The following is a 22426-nucleotide window of genomic DNA, read 5'->3' as shown; positions in this document are numbered from 1 at the left end:
GGGCACCCCTGGTCAAAATTGAATTTGCTGTGAATAGTTAAGTGATTAGAAGATTAACTAATCTCCAAATGGCATAAACTTAATGATGAAACATTCTTTTCAAAATTTTAAGCAAGATTAGTGTATTATTATAGTTTTGTACCATTTTAGATTGACAAAAAAAGGAAAGGAGCATCATGCAAAAGTTTGGGCACCCCAAGAGATTTGAGCTCTTTACCAAGTTCTCAGACCCTGATTAGCTTGTTAGGCTATGGCTTGTTCACAATCATCATTTAGAAAGGCAAGGCGGTGCAAATTTCAAAGCTTCATAAATACCCTGACTCCTCAAAATTTGTCCCAGCAATCAGCAGCCATGGGCTCCTCTAAGCAGCTGTCTAGCACTCAATCAATTAGAATAATTGATGCCCACAAAGCAGGAGAAGGCTAAAAGAAGATATTTCAGGTAGCCGTTTCGTCAGATCATGATGTAATTAAGAAATGGCAGTTAACAGGAATGGGAGTTCAAGTTGAGGTCTGGAAGAACAAGAAAACTTTCAGAGAGAACTCTTCGTAGGATTGCTAGAAAGGCAAATCAAAACCCCTGTTTGACTGCAAAAGACCTTAAGGAAGCTGAGTCTGTATTAGTGGTGCACTGTTCTAATGTGCAGCGACACCGGCACTTATATGACCTTTATGGAGGAGTCATGAGAAGAAAAACTTTCCTGCCTCCTCACCTCAAAATTCAGCCTCAGAAGTTTGCAAATGAACATCTAAAACAAGGCTGATGCATTTTGGAAACAAGTCCTGTGGGATGATGAAGTTAAAATAAAGCTTTTTGGAAACCCAAAAACCACAGCAGTGCCCTTCAAGGGTGTACAAATGTCAGGATTATCAACACACTCTCACGACGAAATCGTCAGGATTCGTACGACTTTTCTTAATTTGGCTAATTTGTACGATATCGTGCAAACAGCGAATTTCACTACAGCCAATGACGTCGTTGGACATCGTTTCCATCTTATAAATGACAATTACTTGCTTCTGTCACACACAACACCTTCCTATCATGTTTACACACTCTACTGATTGGTTAATTTTAGATAAGGGCATAATATTACTAATTATGTCCTTAACGCCTCGTGCGCGGAACTCACGCTTACTTCCGCAATAAACATTCGGGAAGTCGTGCGAGTTTATGCGAACAACATTGTGCGAGCCCAAACTAAATAGCCAAATCGTAAATCATGGGTTGGGATTATTGAAGTGCCGTTGCATCAGACGAGTAACAGGTCAGATACAAGTCCACTCTATGTACAGTATTATAGTGTAAGTGCATAAAAAAATGTCCAACTTCGCACACTTGCAGTTTAGAAGGCTTTATTGTTTATAGTGGGAACGGTCTCATCACTCTTAGTGTAGATAGAAGCTGTCTGATTCAGTCAAAACCAGTTTACTTTTTGTTTAAAGCTACACTAACTTTTGGCCTCCTAGTGGTTGAAGCATAAAACTGCACCTTATTTGCAGAGGAACACTTTACGTGAGTTGTGGTTTGGCACGGCTCTTCTGGCGGATGAATCTCATGGTTTGTGGACTCTGAGATGACCTGCAGAGCGAAGAGTCATGACGAGCTATTTTCATGAAGATATTATGTTATTCGCATTATGTTATACATTTATAACCGAAATATTACTTTGAGGAAGATAAACAACACTCTTAATTATATTCCAATATAATTATTATGTTTAATCCACACCACAATTGTACTACACATATCGTAATGTGCTGTAAGAGTTGAAACTCGTGAAATTGCTGATATGCGTTAAACTGAAGACACTTTTTTATATTACAATTTACAGCCACGGTGGACAACGCAAATGAACCGTCATAATACAACTGTAGGTCTATGCACTGCAAACAATAAGACTGTAACATAAAAATGCAAAATGAGGATTTAATAATGATGAAATATATACCTAGTGGCTTTTAGATCTGTCTCTACTTTCTTCAAAGGCTGAGGAAAGCACATCTCCCACCCCCCATCCTCACTACATTCTATAGAGGGACTATTGAGAGCATCCTGAGCAGCTGCATCACTGCCTAGTTTGGGACTTGCACCGTTTCGGACCGCAAAGCCCTGCAGAGGATAGTGAGGACAGCTGAGAAGATCATTGGGGTCTCTCTTCCCTCCATCAAAGACATTTACAAAAAACACTGTATCCGCAAAGCAACCAGCATTGTGGACAACCCCACACACCCCTCACACAAACTCTTTACTCTCCTCCCGTCTGGCAAGAGGTACCGAAGCATTCGGGCCCTCACGGCCAGACTGTGTAACAGCTTCTTTCCCCAAGCCATCAGACTCCTCAATACTCAGAGACTGGTTTGACACACACGTGTCCTGAGTTGCACTTTAATTACTGTCACTTTATAACTGTCTGCTACCTCAATAACTGCTATGTGCATAGAACATTATCTCATAGTATGTTATGTTTACATTTTTAGAAACTGTCATCTTTTTGCACTACTGTGTACTGGTCGGCGCTGCACTGTCTATTGTCCTGTTCATTGTCAGAAATTTGTTGTACTGTCCTGTACTTTTTGCACATGTTTGCACGTGCACTTTATATAGGTATATGTATATTTTTTTTGTGTTTTTTTATATAGGTATTTTATTTCGTTGTGTTGTCTCATGTGGTCCTATGTTGGTCCTTTGTTGTTTTTATGTAGCACCATGGTCCTGGAGGAACGTTGTCTCGTTTTGCTGTGTACTGTACTAACTGTATATGGTTGAAACGACAATAAAAACCACTTGACTTGACTTGACTTGTTTATATGGGCTATCTGATAGAAGGGGAAACAATTACATGATTCTTTGCTCCAAAAATACTTTATTGTCTTACACTTGCTTGCGACGTTTAGCTCATTAGGTCTTCATCAAGCAAATTTATTTTTAATAATAATAATACTCTTTCAACGTGTGCATTTGTCACAGTCGGACCTTCTTTCTGAGCTTACGGACATGACGTAAACAAGCAAGGATGATTGTCGTATGCCTGCGATTTTGTGCCAAATCAGTCCTGACAGCTCTAAATCAAATCTTTATTGTAGACTTAAGTGAATCCGAGTAAGGCAAAAACATGGTTTGTTAGATTGGTTGTTGGTGTACGCCCTCATTAATTACATTTAACAAAAATATATTACATAGTGTAGCTTTAAACAAATAATCCATTAGACTAATCACTTTCAAAAAGGTACCATGGAATTGCCTTTTTTTGGGGGCATGCCGGCTACAATGGCAACCATTCAGAACTATGGTATTACTATCTTAATGTACCATCATTGTTCTGCCACATAACTGATGTAAGGTCCTCAATATTAATCACAAAATATAGTTATATAACATTACATTAATATGAAAGGAGATGATTCTATAGAGTTCTATAGAGGATGATGATGAGCTCACAGTGAAAGCAGCAGAGATGTTAGGATGAAGTGAGGAAGAAGAGATGAGAGAAAGGATCTGCACTGAGGTGCTACAAGGGCAATACTATGGTACTGAATGATTATTATGTTCACATTTCTTTGTTATTTTCATGGTAATCCATGGTATTTAAAAACAAACCATGGTATTACTATAGTACATGGCATCACCACTAACCATGTTTAAAAAACATACTTTTTGTAGACAATATAACAGAATAGGCTATTATTTGTGATGAAGGAAATAATGGGAAAAATAGGATATGTATAAAATAAAATAACTTATTACCCTAAAAGCAAAGAAATAAGCATACATGTAAGCATATTAGCATACTCTTGTGGCCAAAAGTTTGGAATAATGTACAGATTTAGCTGTTTTAGAAGGAATTTGGTACTTTAATTTACCAAAGTGGAATTAAACTGATCACAAAGTACAGTCAGGACATTACTGATGTAACAGAACCATCACTATTTGAAAAAAGTATTTTTGATCAAATCTAGACAGGCCCCATTTCCAGCAGCCATCACTCCAACACCTTATCCTTGAGTAATCATGCTAAATTGCTACTTTGGTACTAGAAAATCACTTGGCATTATATCAAACACTGCTGAAAGCTATTTGGTTCGTTAAATGACACTTATCATTGTCTTTATGTTTGTTTTTGAGTTGCCACAGTATGCAAAAGACTGGCATGTCTTATGGTTAATATTAGGTCAAAAATGGCAAGAAAGAAACAGATTTCTCTAGAAACTCATCAGTCAATCATTGTTTTGAGGAATGAAGGCTATACAATGTGTGATACTGCCAAAAGATTTCATACAAAGGTGTAACTACAGTCTTCAAAGGCAAAGCACAACTGACTCTAACAATGACAAAAAGAGATGTGGGAGGTCAGATGTGCAACTAAACAAGAGGATATCAGAGTCAGAGTCTCTAGTTTGAGAAATAGACGCCTCACATGTCCTCAGCTGACAGCTTCATTGAATTCTACCCGCTCAACACCAGTTTCATGTACAACAGTAAAGAGAAGACTCAGGAGGACTTATGGGAAGAATTGCAAAGAAAAAGCCACTTTAGAAACAGAAAAACTAAAATTAAAGGTCAGAGTGGTCAAAGAAACACAGACATTGGACAACAGATAATTGGAAAAGAGTGTTACGGATCTTTACCCCATTGAGCTTTTGTGGGATCAGCTGGACTTTAAGGTCTGTGAGAAGTGCCCGACAAGACAGCCACATCTATGGCAAGTGCTACAGGAAGTGTGGGGTGAAAGGTCACCTGAGTATCTGGACAAACTGACCGCTAGAATGCCAAAGATCTACAAAGCTGTCATTGCTGCACATGGAGGATTTTTTGATGAGAACTCTTTGAAGTAGTTTAAGAAGTATTATTATATAAAAGTAATTTTTGTCCTGAATATACATTGTGATCAGTTGAATGCCACTTAGGTGAATAAAAGTACAAATTTCTTTCCATAAGAGTAAAATTGGTACATTTTGCCAATGTAAGCACAGCGTAGTTCTAGCGCGAAGACCAGCAGCTGTATATCATCGCCCCATTAGCTGGGTAACTCCCAGCCAATCACATGTAAGCCATTGCTTTATAAGTCTGCTCACAATCTATCACATTGCTGTTTCAGTGTGCTAACCGGCAACCTCCACCACCACAAGTTGAGTCCCATCCTGCACAGGGGTAGGCTCCTCGCCCCTGCCTCCTATCTCTGGGCAGGATGTGACGGTTCTGAGTACAAATTCTTCAGACCGCCAGACGGGGATTAAGCCAAAGAGAGACATTGCTTTTCTGTTTTATATTCATCAAATAAATGGCATCTTAAATTTCTCTCAAGTCTGTGAGTCTTCCTGATAGAAGTATAATTACTACTCATTCAAAAACAAATATCAGTGCCTTTTTTATCCATCCACCCATGCTGACGTCTGTGCATGCCACTGACCACAACAACAAAACTACAGAGCCAAACAAAGCTATTTATCTCTGTTTCTCTGAACCTTACAACAGGTTCCTATTCAGCTAGTGGTGTAGAAATATAGCCTATAAGATTAGGTAAAACACATAAGGATATACAGTAGTAGCTTTGCATAATTGTGTAAGGAACAGTTACAGCAAGTGTTAATAGATATGTACAAGTAATTTATGAGTTTACATATTAAAGTCAACTGTCAAACATCAGCTAAGAGATACAAAGGCTATTCCCAGGATTATGATGGCAGTTGATGTTCGGGATCATGATTCCAAGAGACATTTGACAATGTTACCTTGTTGCCTGTTTTAATTGAAAACCGTTTTTTAATCATCATAACCTTTTTTTTTTTTTTAGCTTTTTCCTCTACCTTTCCCTTCCGTAATTTTTCACCTAATTTTTAAACCATATGACACCTCAAAGCCAGAATCATGCTCATATCATCACTCATACCCATATGCTATGGTAAAAAGTGGTACCCTGCAATAGTTAAAGGGATAGTTCAACCAAAAATGTCAATTCTCTCACCATTTACTCACCCTCTTGCCATCCCAGATGGATATGACTTTCTTGCTTCTGCTGAACACAAACAAAGATCTGTAGGTCAATACAATGCAAGTGAATAGTGGCCAGAACTTTGAAGGTCCAAAAAGCACATAAAAGCAGCATAAAATCCAACCATAAGACGCCACTGGTTAAATCCTCTTATTCAGAAGAAATTTGATAGGTGTGGGTGAGAAACAGATCAATATTTAAGTCCTTTTTTTTACACTATAAATCATCATTTTCACTTTCACTTCTTTTGTTTTGTGATGTTCCACGTTTGCATATCGCCACCTATTGGGCAGGGAGGATAATTTATAGTAAAAGGACTTAAATATTAATCTGTTTCTCACCCACACCTATCATGTTGCTTCAGAAGACATAGATTTACATTTACATTTATGCATTTGGCAGACGCTTTTATCCAAAGCGACTTACATAGCCCTTATTACAGGGACAATCCCCCTGGAGCAACCTGGAGTTAAGTGCCTTGCTCAAGGACACAATGTTGGTGGCTGTGGGGTTCGAACCAGTGTCCTTCTGATTACCAGATTACCAGTTATGTGCTTAGACCACTACACCACCACCACTCCACAGTGTACCATGCCAGATTTAACCACTGGCATGGTATGGATTACTTTTATGCTGCCTTTATGTGCTTTTTGGACCATTTGCCACCATTCACTTGCATTGTATGGACCTACAGAGCTGAAATATTCTTCTAAAAATCTTCATTTGTATTCAGCAGAAGAAAGAAAGCCATACACATCTGGGATGGCTTGAGGGTGAGTAAATGATGAGAGAATTTTCATTTCTGGTTGAACTATATCTTTAAATAATATTTTTGAATGGAATGAAACCAGCTAATTTAGATGCTAGCGAAGCACATTTTTTCAGAGATGGTTTCAGATGGTAATACTATGGTACTTTAATATCATGACATTTAGCCTACGTTGTACATAGGGTATTTATCTCCAAGATACTTCAAGGAATGCCAAACTATCCGGGTACATGGTAGTACCATACTACTTTTTGTTACTTTTTTGTTTGTGTAGTGCCAAAACAATTGCGTATCATCCCGTACAGTATTTAGTCTACATAACTTATTCGTGTGAACCTACCTTTGTATGTGGTTTCAGGAAGACTATAGGTTGGAGTATATCCTTTTAGCCTTTCATTTCTCCGCTAAAAAGCATGCCACAAGTTGACCATGTCGTCCATCTCCAGAATTGGCGAAATGTTGTGAAGTGCGCGCGAGTCTTCGGGCTTCATGGTCCGATAAAAAGAGTCTCCGATGATGTTGACACTCATTCATTTCCATTCATAGGTAATCTGGTAAAAGCAACGCAGCAGTACTACATGTTTCCTGGCAGGTGTGAAGTCCAGCAGATACAGAAGCCAGCTGGTTGTAACGCCTGATCTGGCGCTGTCTGGTGCTTATGATCCTGCTGCTGTCGTGACGTGATACATCTGGGCACTCGCTGTTCACCACGGTTCGTATGAATGGGCAGTTTCACACAGATGCTTTTTCTTGTTCTGAACCTTTATCGTGTTCATTGTGAGCTACTAAATGCATTTGGCAACTCATGCATCATCACCACCGCATCATGTTTTGATGTCTTGCTCCACAGGGAAAGGAATAATCTTTCCAAAAAGAGATTTTCTTAATGAACTATGATCTTGTAAATAAAATATAGACTTTTTTTTATTAACTTCAATTTAAGTGAAACAGAAATACAATATCTGCTCTCTACCAGCTGCATAATAAAAGTAATAAATAAATAAAACAGCTAATAACCAACCTAAAATGGTTGGCTGGTTTTAGCTGGTCTATGATCTCCCAGCCTGGCCAAGGCTGGTTTTAGATGGGTTAAGCTGGTCACCTAGCCTGGCCAAGGCTGGGTTAATCTGGTCTCCCAGCTTGGCCAAGGCTGGTTTTAGCTGGTCACCCAGCCTGGCCAAGGCTGGTTTTAGCTGGGTTAAGCAGGTCACCCAGCCTGGCCAAGGCTGGTTTTAGCTGGGTTAAGCTGGTCACCCAGCCTGGCCAAGGCTGGTTTTAGCTGGGTTAAGCTGGTCACCCAGCCTGGCCAAGGCTGGTTTTAGCTGGGTTAAGCAGGTCACCAAGCCTGGCCAAGGCTGGTTTTAGCTGGGTTAAGCAGGTCACCCAGCCTGGCCAAGGCTGGTTTTAGCTGAGTTAAGCAGGTCACCCAGCCTGGCCAAGGCTGGTTTTAGCTGGGTTAAGCTGGTCACCCAGCCTGGCCAAGGCTGGTTTTGCTGGGTTAAGCAGGTCACCCAGCCTGGCCAAGGCTGGTTTTAGCTGGGTTAATCTGGTCACCCAGCCCGGCCAAGGCTGGTTTTAGCTGGGTTAAGCAGGTCACCCAGCCTGGCCAAGACTGGTTTTAGCTGGGTTAATCTGGTCACCCAGCCTGGCCAAGGCTGGTTTTAGCTGGGTTAAGCAGGTCACCCAGCCTGGCCAAGGCTGGTTTTAGCTGGGTTAAGCAGGTCACCCAGCCTGGCCAAGGCTGGTTTTAGCTGGGTTAAGCAGGTCACCCAGCCTGGCCAAGGCTGGTTTTAGCTGGGTTAAGCAGGTCACCCAGCCTGGCCAAGGCTGGTTTTAGCTGGGTTAAGCAGGTCACCCAGCCTGGCCAAGGCTGGTTTTAGCTGGGTTAAGCAGGTCACCCAGCCTTGCCAAGCTGTTGAAAAGCTGTTTTAGCTGCGGTGCAAGCTGTCCGACCCAGCAAAAAAAGTGCCCAAAGCCCTCTGAAACTAGACTGTAAAACCAGCTAAGACCAGCCAACCATCTTAGGCTGGTTTTAGTTTTTAAGAAAAACTAGTCTAGTCAAAGGGATAATTATTGTAGCTGCAGATGGACCACATGCACTGGTTATTACTGTAGGTGGTTTCACTTTAAAGTCTGGTAGCATGTCTGGTGTCATTTTGACCACATTAATAGGCTAGTTTACTGCTGAAATTGGCTACCGCGTAACATGAGCAGATCATTTTGACCTAATTAAAGGGATAGTTCACCCCAAAATAAAAATCCTCTCATCATTTACTCACCCTCATGCCATCCCAGATATATATGACTTTCTTTAGTCGCAGAACATAAACAAAGATTTTTAGAGGAATATTTCACCTCTGTAAGTCCATACAATGCAAGTGGAAGGTGACCAGACGTTTGAAGCTACAAAAATCACATAAAGGCAGCATAAAAGTAATCCATAAAACTCCTGTGGTTTAATCCATATCTTCAGAAGTGATACGCAAGGTGTGGGTGAGAATCTGATCAATATTTAAGTCTGTATTTAATATCTTAAATATTTAATATCTGATCAATAATTTTTTATATCAATCTCCACTTTCACTGTAAAATTCTGAAATTGAAAGTGGAGGTCTATAGTAAAAGAGGATTGAAATATTGATCTGTTTCTCTCGTAAGTGATTGCATGTCTTCAGACCCAAATTACTCTTTATTTTTCAAGGAATTAGTCTTTGTAGCTACAGTATACAATTATAACTTCTGTTCTGTTGTTACTTGCGTTACAAATGCGATTTTGATTTGATCAAAGTTATTGCACATTTTATTTTGACGTGCACGTGTCCTCTGCAATTAGCCCATAATACTCTTCATATTTGACCAAACGATGGCGCTATCCTACCCTATCTGAGTTTAATTAAACATTAACCCATAAACAAATTAGTAAATTAGGCAGAGGATGTGTTTAGTGGTAGTTTGTAATAATAATAGGGTGCAGTGGGGCTGAAGGTAGCTACACCTTAAGGAAAAGTTCCCTTTTTTTGTGTATCAAGATTTTTATAGAAAATGGAGACAGCAAGATGTTTTTTTGAGTAACAAAATAAGTTAATACTTATTCAAAACAACCACTTCAGAAAAGGGTTAAACATTTTCTGTTCATTTCAAACATATTTTGGATTTAAAACATTTCAAGTATTCTATTTAGAAATTATAAGTTATATAATTATAATTATAGGCTATATAATTATATTATTATCTCCATTGTGATTGGATCAGTCAATGTGAGCTCACTTTTTATATTTTTTATATATATTATTATTTTATTATATTATATTATTTATATAAGGGATTCTCATTAGCTACATAAAAAGGATTAATTAATAGATCAAATTACCTCAAAACTACAGTATAGACATTACACGGAATGATCTCATGGAACAGGAATGTTTTGCATTGTACAGTTACAAACAGGTGTTATTTAAAAGCTGGGGCATTGTTGGGCTGACTCCTGCAATTTTTCACACTCAAATTTAAAAGCTCACCATTCACACATACTGTGGAATAATTGCAAAACATCTGTCTAATTTTTCTGCTCAAATAAATAAATTAAAAAAGACTCCAATTATTCATAAATAATGATTTATGTGTTTATAATCTTATTATAAACAGATAAAAAAAAAAAATGTGTTTTGTTTTGCTTTTTGTAAACATGTAATTCTGGTTCTGTTCACTCAACCTCACTTTGAAAAGTCTCATTTTGTTCCACTAGGTGGCAGAAAGCACCAAAAAAGTTATTTTTTCAATCACATTCCATCACAATATAATGCAGATCTAAAAGTAGGTGGAGCACTAACGCATTTTACCCCTCACAGATGTGCTCGTCCATAGACATTCAGTCTAATTTTCAGTTCAAGCACCACCCTTGTTGTTTCATTGAATATCTTAGCCTCTCAGTGGCCTAGAAGCTGAATATAAGTGTCATTAGAAAGACGAGATCCTCTCCTTTACAAAGATATAAAGCAACATGAACATGTTTTATGATGATTTGTTTAGCATCCTTTTTCTTCTGGATGGCATATTTTGTTCTGGACATCTACAATATAACATTTGATTATTCAGCCAAACAAGCTCACAGACAAGTAATCAATTGCTCATTTCTTTAGATAACTTCCTAAAGTTAAAGCAGATATAATGTTTTTAGCTGTTTGGAATTTACAGCAGCAGTTATTGGAGCATACATTTTTGTATTTCATGACCCACAGAAATCATATTTCACTTTGTGATTCTTTTGAAAAATGTTCAAAAGTACCTGTAATGTCACATTCCTGTGAGGGAGAGCTTTCATATGATATATGACTTGTCCATTGTTGTGCTAGTTAAAGGACTTTTATTTTTATATTAATATTTCTACCCCATTTCCTCTGCGGGGGTGGCGCTCATTTTCAACGCGAATGTTTTGAGGGTTTATTTACTTATTTTAAGTAACATAAATTCAGAAGTGATCTCTCAAAAGCTCATATTCTAATCTTTCAAATGATATCTCACGCTGTAGCGCCCACGTTTGGACACGCCAGTGGGTCCATTGAGTTTAACAGGTTAAGGAAAGTAGGCCTACTGTGGTAGTTTTTGTTGCTGTTTAGTGTTTTGGAAAGAAATCTATCAACTCTATATATTCCCATATCTATGTCAAATTATGTAACTATTAATTCCTAAAAATATAATGTAAATATTGTTGTTCAACTGTAGATTCAGTAAAAGTGCATAATGTTCCTTAAAAAATACATTATTATTATTGAATTAAAGAAATATTCCAGGTTCAATGCTAGTTAAGCTCAATCAACAGTATTTGTGAAATAATGTCGATTACCACAAAAATAAATTTTTGTTTGTCCCTCCTTTTCTTAAAAAAGGCTAATATGTGAGTGTGTTAACATCATTTTAGTGTAATAAAATATTTTACTAACCTTTTCTTTGTAAAGTTAAAGCCAAAACTTCATTGCCTATAGCATTTACATTTATGAATTTGGCAGATGCTTTTATCCAAAGCGACTTACAGAGCCCTTATAACAGGGACAATCCCCCCGGAGCAACCTAGAGTTAAGTACCTTGCTCAAGGACACAATGGTGGTGGCTGTGGGGATTGAACCAGCAACCTTCTGATTAACAGTTTACCAGTTATGTGGTTTAGACCACTACACCACCACCACTAATGTTTGTATTATTCTGTATTATTACTTTGGTCAACAGGTGTTGATTTTAAATGATTGATTGATTGATTGATTGATTGATTGATTGATGATGAGGTAAACTACCATTTATACAACATTACAGCTCAAATAATACATGTTTTAACAGAAAAAAATATGTATGTAATGCCACATTCATTTTTATTAATATTATTATTATTTAGAGAAAATGGGGAAAGAGTAAAAAAATATTACATAATATATGTAATTTTTTTATTATAATTTTTTTTTATAATTTTTTTTATTTTTTACATTATGCCACGAGTGAAATTGTCATGACACAAATCGTCCTCTAGGGGCAGGCGGAAGCTGCACATGCCATCCGCTGAATCAGAGAGGAAACGGAAATAAACAGAAAAACAGCAATCTTTCACCATTTCCAGTCAGACGGGGTACAAGAGCTTGATTAGGAATAACGATTAAAGACTATTTCAAGTGGATTCAAAGTTCATTAAAACGAGAGGAAGTATCGGCCCTTACAATTGTTGACGAGGGTGAGTTCATGAAACCACAGCTTTTCTGACTGCCAACGTAAATGTTTTTTTTATTTCACGTTAACTTGAGCAAAGGCCATAAGGCCTGTGTGCTATATGCATTTTTACTAGTTCATCCGCTGTCATTTATGTTTATGAAATCATCGTCATTATGCAATATCTAGATTTACTGACTAGAAGTTGACAAAAGAGGAAACGCAGTCTGCTGTGTTGTTTTAGAGGGTCAGAAACAACCCTTTTGAACTGCTCTGGAGTCAGTTATGTTTATTATTTTTCAGTTTAACGTTAGACGTTGAAAATTAAAGCTTAAAATCATCAATGTAACCGCTAGGGTGTAAAAGGCTTGTTGCTGCATATATGCTATATCAGTAAACAGTAAACAATTTCACTTAAATCTAGTTACTATTATTTTTAGTTTGTGCCAGTGGTGTAAACTTTCTATTATGATACAATTCTACCCCTCAGTAATTTTATTATATGATGCTAATTATAAATCAGGGAAGATCACGTTGTTTTAAAACGCATATACTGCTTAACAATCGCAAGTTGTCCAAAATGCTATCAAATAATTTCATGTTGCATTGGAATAATATGCTACATATCATCATGGTTAAAATGTATGGTGACATGTTACGTTAATCAGATATATACAAAGCTATTTCCGGTGTTTATGCAGTTTCACACTAAATATGATTACGGTAGTAGTAGATCATGTGTTATTTTGTTTGTTTTTGTTTTTGCTCACTAAGTTCCTATTAGGTGTTTCAAGCGTTCTATAGAAGTGATCTTGTGCGTTTCATGTACGTGGATGTCTTTTATTGCAGCTCGTTTGCATAACTGCGCTTACAGGTTGACTTATATCTGCGCAATCCTTGATATTTGCGAATATTATTCCGTGCACGTTCTTCAGCGCTTTGACGTTATCCAGCCTTGCGTTGTCGAACGCTATGAAATCCTGACTGTCTATTGGTCGAACACCAGACGTGCTGAAGTTTCCTGGACGTTGATTGGCCGAGTCCTCTTCGTTGCGCTAATCTGATTGGACGATGCTCGGTGCCGGCGGCGCGTAATTGGACGCTTGAGACGTCAAGCAGCCTGGTTTCCTTCCTCTTTTGATTTTTAATGCCAGTTGTATCGCTGGGCGCGGCCTCATTGGACAACCTAAAGCCAAGTTGTGCGTTCATATCAACACAACTAAATCCTATCAGGTTTTTTAATAGGTTTTCATTTCTTTACAGGTTTCTCGCCGTGTCCTTTATGTGAGGATCGCGACGAGAGAGAGAGAGACTTGGGGCAGAGAGAGAGAGACAGGTGGAGAGACAGCGGAGATCATTGTGTCTTTTTAGATCTGTGCTTATCATCTCTATTGAGATCTCATTGTCTGGTCATCTGCTCGACAACAAGGAAATAAACTGCATTAAGAGGCTTTTACCACTGCTTCACTGTACCTTATTACATAGGTGTCATCATGGAGGCCATAGCCAAGTATGATTTCAAAGCAACTGCAGATGACGAGCTGAGTTTTAAACGTGGCGAAGTATTGAAGGTAAGTCAATATTATTTAATATGTATAGGTATTTATTCAAATAAAGGACGTAATAATTTACAACTTGGGGCATTGTTTATCTAGATCAGACTGTTTACTTTGTATAATATGTGTATTATTGCTCTATGATCTGATTACTAATTAACTAATGAAATATAACCTCTGAGTCATATTGTGTTTGCATTAATTAGGTTGTTATTTATTGATTAGTTTGGTGTCCTTGAGGTATTATTTGTCCTTCACATGAAGTAGAATGGATGATTATGTTGTGAATAAGGAAGTGCTTCAAAAATGTATTACTGCTCTCATTGTATTGCCATCATAAATGTGGATGTTTGTTTACATTTATCAGGTGCTTTTGTCCATTGCTTCTTACAAATGAAAATAACACAAGCCATTTAGGCTATTAAGAAGAAGTTTTTAAGGTCTGCATTTAAGATTGCGGATCGAGGTATGCTGGGGTTGTTCAATGTTTTGTTGGTGTATAAAAAGGGATAAGGGTTGAGTTTGATCAAATCAATTTGATCACATTTATTGTTTACAAAGAATAGTTCAAAGATCTGATCCTTGCATTTCTTCAGATTTTCAAATTAAGAAAATAAATCTGTTTTAAATTTTTAGCAGTTTGGCCTATTTTACTGTGCATTTCAAGGCCATTTGGTTTCATTTCCTCATTTCTAAAATCTCCTCCGTGGTGTCGGCACTCTTTTTTTCCATCGATAATACAGCAGCTTTTCAGAATGACTTTACACAAGCGCTTCATTTCTCTTTCCTCTTTTATATGAATGCTAATCTCGATTGCAGCGCCTGTTAATCTGACCAGACCTGACCGCTGTATGTCACCGTCCGGCTTATGTAAAGCTGCGATCTCTCGTTCTCTCCCTAAAGAGAGTTCAAGCCGCCCCTCTGAGCTGGATTGCAAAATATCAGGATGTGCGTTGAAAGGGGCTTGCACTCAAGTGCTTGGAGATTTAAATGCAATCATTCTAATCCTTAAAGTTGAACTTTCTTACATCATGCGTGTCACGTAAGCCTGTCATAAGCATGTCAACTGCATAATTTCTTTGATCTGCTTTCTGCCTGAGATTATCATCAGGTCTGTCTCTTTGTAATGGGATGGTAGACTCGCTAAAATGTACTACCTCCAATACCATTTTTCTGAAGTGTTGTAGCAGAAAACAAATGACATTGTGATGGATTACAGCCTCGGTCTGGTCTTCTAATGGGTTCTTTTTGCGACTTTAGATTATAGTGTTGGATAATGGTTTCAGAACGGGAGTGTTATTCTGAGTAATGCAACAAACAACCATATATGTTTTTGTATGGTTTCTTTTCTGTCCTACACATACTAGGAGACCTTACTTTCAGTCTGTATATACTTTTGTAGGCCCGAAACGTACTCTACACCAGCACGAGAACACAATATCTACGGAAGATTGATTTGACACGCTGTTGTGTTCTGAAAGGCGTAAGTACGATTAAACATCGCAGTGTACCTTAAAGGAATATTCCGAGTTCAATACAAGTTAAATTCAATCGACAGCATTTGTGGAATAATGTTGATTACCACCAAAACTAATTTTGACTTGCCCTTCCTTTTCTTTTTTAAAAAAAAAAAAAAAACAGTGAGGCACTTACAATGGTAGTGAATGGGGCCAATCTGTAAATGTTAAAATACTCACCGTTTCAAAAGTACAACCACAAGACATGAACAATATGAGTGTTAACATGATTTTAGTGTGATAAAATCACTTATCAACATATTCTGTGTAAAGTTATATACAAATGTACCACTTTGTTGCTATAATGATGTAATATCAAACTCTAAAATTACTGTAAAAACTATTATTTAAACAACTTTACAGCTCAAATAATAAATGAGTTTTAACAGAAGACTGAATGTAAGTGCTTTTATAGAATTATAATCTTCCCATTTCTGCTTTTAAATCCTCCAAAATTTGGCCCCAAAATTTGTAAACTCAATTGCTGCTTTTTTTTTTTAAGGAGGGACGAGTTGAAATTAATGTTTGTGGTAATTGACATTGCCAAAAAAGCTTTCGATTGAGCTTAACTTGTGTTGAACCTGAAATATTCATTTTAAGGGGCGCTATAGCTGGCATTACTAATTATTAACTTTGTTACTAACTTCGGTTTAATGGCGCAGTTATTTGATGGTAATTCTGCTGTTAATTGATGTATTTCTATCACAGTGACAATTTGTCTTAACAACACATTTTGCGAAAACTTCTCAACAGATTTGTGTGGGTTTCCGTCCCACAATTTTCTATGGAAATTGTAAATTTTGCACTTTGGAAAACCTGATTAAAAATTCTTGATATGCGCATAAACTCTTAAAATTTGCTTAATAGTTATGCGCTAGGCAGAGGTGGATTTTCTTATATTTATCCGCAAACTAATTTTATGTTTTGACCATTTGTGCACTTGTTCCCGCTCCTCACAACAAAGCAATTCTTTGAAGTAGTCCTTTACATTCAGAAGTTTTATCCACAGCCTGTCCTTAAAGTGGATCCTCACGACCAGCCAGAACAGTTTTGAGCGCCTGCACTCCCAGGTATACGGAAGCTGGTGGCTAATGGGCACAGCAGCCATTTCAGTCCTCATTAAATTAGATATTACACTTTTTCTGTGGTGTCTCCTGGCAGCATTTAATACATGATGTACATTTGCTCCAGTACTGCATATACAACTCTTCCCCGGAGCAAAGAGGTCATTCAGCTGCTCGATCACGACCAAGCGGCTCCCTCAAGATAATGCGCATGACATACTGGATTGAAAAATTGCACATTGATATGCATTAGTCAAATGTTTAGAAATGCACTTAATTTTTTTTATGGATACCCAGGTAGTGGCAAATATAGTGTTGGCCCTTTACATTTGAATGTTCTAATGTACTGTGCATCTGAAAAGATTTATTTTATCTAAAGATTATGGTTTGGCTTTACTTTATACAGACAACAAGAATTTAGGGCATTCAGTGATTGGCTCCAAATCTGCCTCCCACAATTATTCCTCCTTTTCTGCAGTCTGGTGGAAACGCACAGAAAAGTGGAGTTTATCTCCCTTACACATGTTCCTGTGTAGACACTGAGCTGTACAGGCTTCTTTTAATGCTGTGAAGTTGTTGTTGGTGTTCATGATGAACATAAGGTCATATCTCTTCAGTAAGTTTCCTTACGTTTGTGTCTCAATTGTAAGTTCTGGCTGTTTTTTTTTTCTTGTGTTTTTTTTTTTTCTTCTTTGATTTAATGAGGAAGTGATTCTTCAAAGCATGCAAAAAAAGACCATTAGTCAGGAAGGTTGCTAAAAGATGATCCTGATAAGAGACGCACTTCTTAATTTCCGCTATCAGCATAACAACATTTTCTGAAGAAAATGTGAGAGGTGTTTGCCAATGCAAAACTCAATGCCACAATGTTGGGGTGTTCGGAGTATTTTTATTGCATGGCTATGGTGTACTGGGTGGTTGCTTACTAGCAAAAAGAGTCCACCCACAAGTATTTATGATATTCTGGTCCCCAGATATTACTTGGGTCCTTTTTTATGTTTTTGCTGCTCATTTTATCATCTTCTGGGTGATAAGTTGAGAGGTACATGATAAAGTTTTATACTTGATAAAGGGTTGTTTTCAAACCAAGCAACATTGCATCAATCGATGGTTTGAGTTTCTGGGGGAATTTTTTTGGCAATCTGTTTGAAAATGGTATTGTTTTTGCAATTTCGTTTAGTGAGGCTAGTGGCAGAGAAATGACACTCTTCAGCTTTAAGCAAATTGGCTCCTCCTACTGATGGACCGTGAACCTTGATCAAAAGAAGTATCTGTTAATATTCACGTGCAGCTTCCATCCTTTTTCAAAATAATCTATTGACTTACCTTTTTATTCTGAGCTAATATGTTTTGCCCGAACCACAGCTTATATCTAGCATCAATGTATTGGAAAATTGTAGTGCAGTAGAAACCACAGATGGTCTTTAGATCTAGACTAACCCTTATCACTCTACCCTAATACTTCTCAAAATGAGGTTTGAGTGGTGAGCATGCTACTGTCATCCTTTCATGGCTTCTATTCAGATGCAATATCCAAATAAGTCTCATGAAAGTGCAATTTTGCATACATTTGGGTAGCGATATTATGCGTAATGCCAAAATTCTGAACTAAATGAACTGCTTCATTTATGCATTGATGAGATAATATGAGCAATATCATTAAAGACACAGATCAATTGATAAGTACGTTTATTATAATAATGGTAAGCGATTCTTGAGGCAAGTAGGGCCTAACTGTAGGCTGTTTATGGTTCTTTTTAGGAACTCTAAGTGCCCAACGTTGTCCTCTGTTGTTTGACATGTTGTGCATTCTGAAGTGCTGTTAGTTATGCTGAGTGGTTATCTGAGTTACTGTAGCCTTTCTGTCAGCTCAAACCAGTTTGGCCATTCTACATTGACCTCTCTCATCAACAAGTAATTACCATCTGCAGAAATGCTGCTTACTGGATGTTTTTGGCACCATTCTGAGTTAACTCTAGAAATTGTTGTGCATGAAAATAAGGAGATCAGCAGTTACAGAAATACTCAAACCAGCCTGTATGGCACCAACAATCATGCCAGGGTCCAAATCACGGAGATCAAATTTTTCCCCCCATTCTGATGGTTGAAGTGAACATTAACTGAAGCTCCTGACCAGTATATGCATGAGTTTATGCATTGCGATGCCGCCACATGATTGGCTGATTAGATAGTCCTACGAATAAGTAGGTGAACAATAGGGGTGTATTGGTTCTCTGTAAAAAAAAAAAAAAAAAATTAACCTTACAGTTCGCCAACCGCGGTTCATCTTGGTGTAGAAAATAAAGTGCAAGATAAATGTGTAGTTGTAACCTCCTCTTATGCACCTGCATGGCTCTGTAGTTGAACACAATCCAAGTTTCATGTGGGTCAACTTTTACAGAGAGAATCTGTCCTATTACCGGTTAGTATGTTAAATCAGTTGATTACATTTCAGTTCTGCACACTTTAGTTGGCAAAATGGCGAGCAGAAAAACAGGCTGCAAGAGAGAAGCCCCTGCGAGTGCCATATACTGGTAAAACTAGGGCTGGGCGATAAAATGATATCGATATATATCACGATAAAGAAAATCCACAATATGCTTTTGAGGAATTTTCGATATTTACTGCATGTCGCTAAAACACAAGCAGTTCGGCTTTCTCCGCACCACTGCCAATCCTACGAGCCACCTTGCGAGCATGACACTCGGCTTTCATAGGAATGAATTGAAAACACTCTCAGCTTCGCTCACAACGCGCCAGTGGTAACGTAGGGTCAGACCTTATGAACTTGCAAATGCTAGCTGCCTTGCTAACAATTAGGTTACGTCGGACACCGGATTGATTCCATCCGCACCACAAGACTTCATGACAACGGTTGCAGTGAAGAGCGCGACAAAACAACAGTGATGTGGACAACAGCTCTGATCTTTCTGCGCTGTAATCTTGAATATTGTTCTCATGTACCAAACATGCATAATTTCTACCCTTTAATAATAAACAAATCGATTTCTGTTCTAATTTTATGAAAATTAATTAGATGTCTGGAATGGATAAGGAAATACTTATAATGAAAGTATACACATTTTCTCTCGGAACACCCCTGAACCCACATTCAGCATCATTCCACACTCACAAGGGCTTCTATGGCCCATACTTGGGTATCTGAATCTAAAGAAATATAAAAAAAAAATGTTTCATTTGAATGTACAAATATTGCAACAAATACTGGACTGCTGTCACTATGCTTCAGAACAAACAGATGATCTTTTAACATTCATTTTCAATTGATAAACGGTAAAAGAAGGTAAAATTGTTAAAAGATCCCGCAATACCCGCTGCTTTGGCCGTCTCTGGACCCCCTGTGCAGTTTTGTAGAGACTATTTTGACTGTTTAGAATTAATTTGTTCTACTTTTCTTTACAATGTGTAAATGTATATTGTGATAAATACCGATATCGAACAATATGAAAAAGATTATTGTGATAACAATTTTGGCCATATTGCCCAGCCATAGGTAAAACATCAATGTTTGATTAGTTATTTGCACTGTCATCACCCGCGCGGTGTTCAGAGCCGCTGGTGAGACTAAAACTGCACACAGATACACTCCCTTCCGTCTTTAAGCAGGCACTCGTTGCTAGTTCAGACACACATGAAACAAGAACTAAATCATTTGGGGTGTTCATAGCCAAAGTTATGCTGCCCTTACTCCATTGATGAAGATGTGGGATTTCCAGGTATGATTAAAATAGTTGAGTCGTGTTCTCGTATTCATTTTAATAGCAAGTTTATTTCTTCTATAGTGATGTACAGATTCAGAACGTTTAATATATTTTTAGTTGAGTTTGAAATGCCCTATGTTGATGCATGTAGCATAGTAATGCAGGTATTGAGTTAAAATGTTGAGTTAGTTATTCGTTTTTTTTTTTTTTCTTTATTTATTTTTGTAGTTTTTTTAGTTAAGGACCTTAATGAAAATTAACCATGGTTTTACAATAGTAATATTGTAGTAACCATGACAGAAGTAACAATGATTGCTGTCACCATTGTTTTCTTGGCTGAAATAATAGTTTTGATACAATTAACCTTTTTTTTTTTTTTTTTTTTTAACAACAGATTTCCCTAGTTTCCATATAGTAACCTTGATTTTACTATTGTATTGTAACCATGTTAATTTTGTGGTTACTATGATTTTACTAAAAATACTGTTTAAACTGGTTTCTGTAGTAAAACCATGATGATTTGTAGTGAGGGCAAATCTCTTGAAGTGTGTTACATTTACATTTATGTATTTGGCAGATGCTTTTATCCAAAGCGACTTACAGTGCACTTATTACAGGGACAATCCCCCCGGAGCAACCTGGAGTTAAGGGCCTTGCTCAAGGAGACAACAGTGGCATCTTGGTGGTGCTGGGGCTTGAACCCCCGACCTTCTGGTCAGTAACCCTGAGCCTCAACCACTGAGCTACCACTTTTGTTTCCCTGAACGTACTGAACCATACCGAAACAGTGACCCTAAAACCGTGATTCAAACCGATCTATGAGAAATTTGAACTGTTACACCCCTAGTGAACAAGCCAAAGTTTGGGGTGGGATTTTCTTTGGGGTTTTTTAACAATGGCTTATGAGGAGAGCATTTGGGAAGCCTATTTGAAGACGGCCATTATTTTTGCAATTCCATTTGGTGATGCTAGTAGAGCAGAAATTACACATTTCATCTCCAAGTTTAAATTATTTTTGGTATATGTTTAGTTATAAGTTTGTATAAACAGGTCGACCTCATTGTGATTAGAAATATGGATGGCATGGGATTAATTGCACTGTTCTCTGCATGAAGTTTGTCCCATTAGGGGATTAAGTGCATGTATTCAAACCTTTTATGACAGATAGTGTGTTATCATGCCTTTAACAATGCTTTAGGTTTTAAAACACCAAAGATATCAGTGTGACACCCCCCACCCGCGGCTAATAGTGCTTTTTGCATTTTTTGGTTGTTTTGCTGAATGATTAGGCAACTTAAAACAATGTATCTTACTGCCAAGTACTTTTACATTTTCTATTTACATTACTTTTACATAAATTTTCATTTTGCCCTGAATGGCTGAATGATTTGAAAGAGACTGGATAACAGAATAATATTCTGAACGACATCATTACTCTATACATTAGGGCTGCCCGATTTGGGGAAAAAAAAGTCAAATTGCGATTATTGAGGTTAATATTGCGATATGCATTTGCGATATAATAAACAAATGGTATCATGAGTCAACTTGCTTGGTTATCAAGGAAAATGCACAAATAGATTACTGATAATGCTGAAATGTGAATTTTTCAACTCAAACATACAAACTAGCAACAACTATAAATGCAGTGTTTCATTTTTACAAAATTAAATAAGATCTTTGCATTACTCAAACTTGTTATTTTTTCAATATTACACCTAAATATAGAACAATAGAACAATAAATAAGAACATACGAATTTTCACGAAAATAAGATTGTCCAAACAAACAGGGACATTTAATCAGGATGTAACATGTACTTTGTATAAACTCTTTTGAAAAGGAAACTGAATATAAAAGTGTGGTTCACTCAATCAAACCTTTAAAACTGTAAAACTGTTAGTGCGCGCATCAGCCGGCGGAACTTTAAATCTCGGTCTCGACTCCCGCTCAGATTGGGTCTCTTCCGCAACTGGTTGAAGCGGCTCTGACTGCACCGAGAATGACAGTTTTGAAGTTTGAGCTTATTTACATGCCACGCTCCGGTATTATATTAACTTTAATTATTGATGAAATAAAGATATATCACCAAGCTGTGATCTGTGTTTGTGTTA

General features: G+C 37.5%; 1 protein-coding gene across 4 annotated transcripts in view; it reads left to right on the top strand.

Annotated features, from left to right (window-relative positions):
- Positions 1-12337: 12337 nt before the first annotated feature.
- The window catches only part of grb2b (growth factor receptor-bound protein 2b), a 50346-nt gene continuing 40257 nt past the window's right edge, over positions 12338-22426 (top strand). Inside the window, exons 1-3 of one of the 4 annotated variants that reach the window (XM_052138994.1) lie at positions 12338-12478; positions 13717-13789; positions 13939-14024. In XM_052138994.1, the coding sequence (XP_051994954.1) occupies positions 13947-14024 (78 nt within the window). In that variant the 5' untranslated portion in view covers positions 12338-12478; positions 13717-13789; positions 13939-13946. Of the gene's footprint in view, positions 12479-13615; positions 14025-22426 lie in introns of those variants that run through there. The other 3 variants (XM_052138991.1, XM_052138993.1, XM_052138992.1) reach the window with 3 other exon arrangements.

The sequence above is a fragment of the Xyrauchen texanus genome, chromosome 12 (genome assembly GCF_025860055.1).
Source record: "Xyrauchen texanus isolate HMW12.3.18 chromosome 12, RBS_HiC_50CHRs, whole genome shotgun sequence".
Lineage (NCBI taxonomy): Eukaryota > Metazoa > Chordata > Actinopteri > Cypriniformes > Catostomidae > Xyrauchen > Xyrauchen texanus.
The sequence above is the reverse complement of the archived record's forward strand: the minus strand, read 5'-3'. Positions and strand labels throughout refer to the sequence as shown.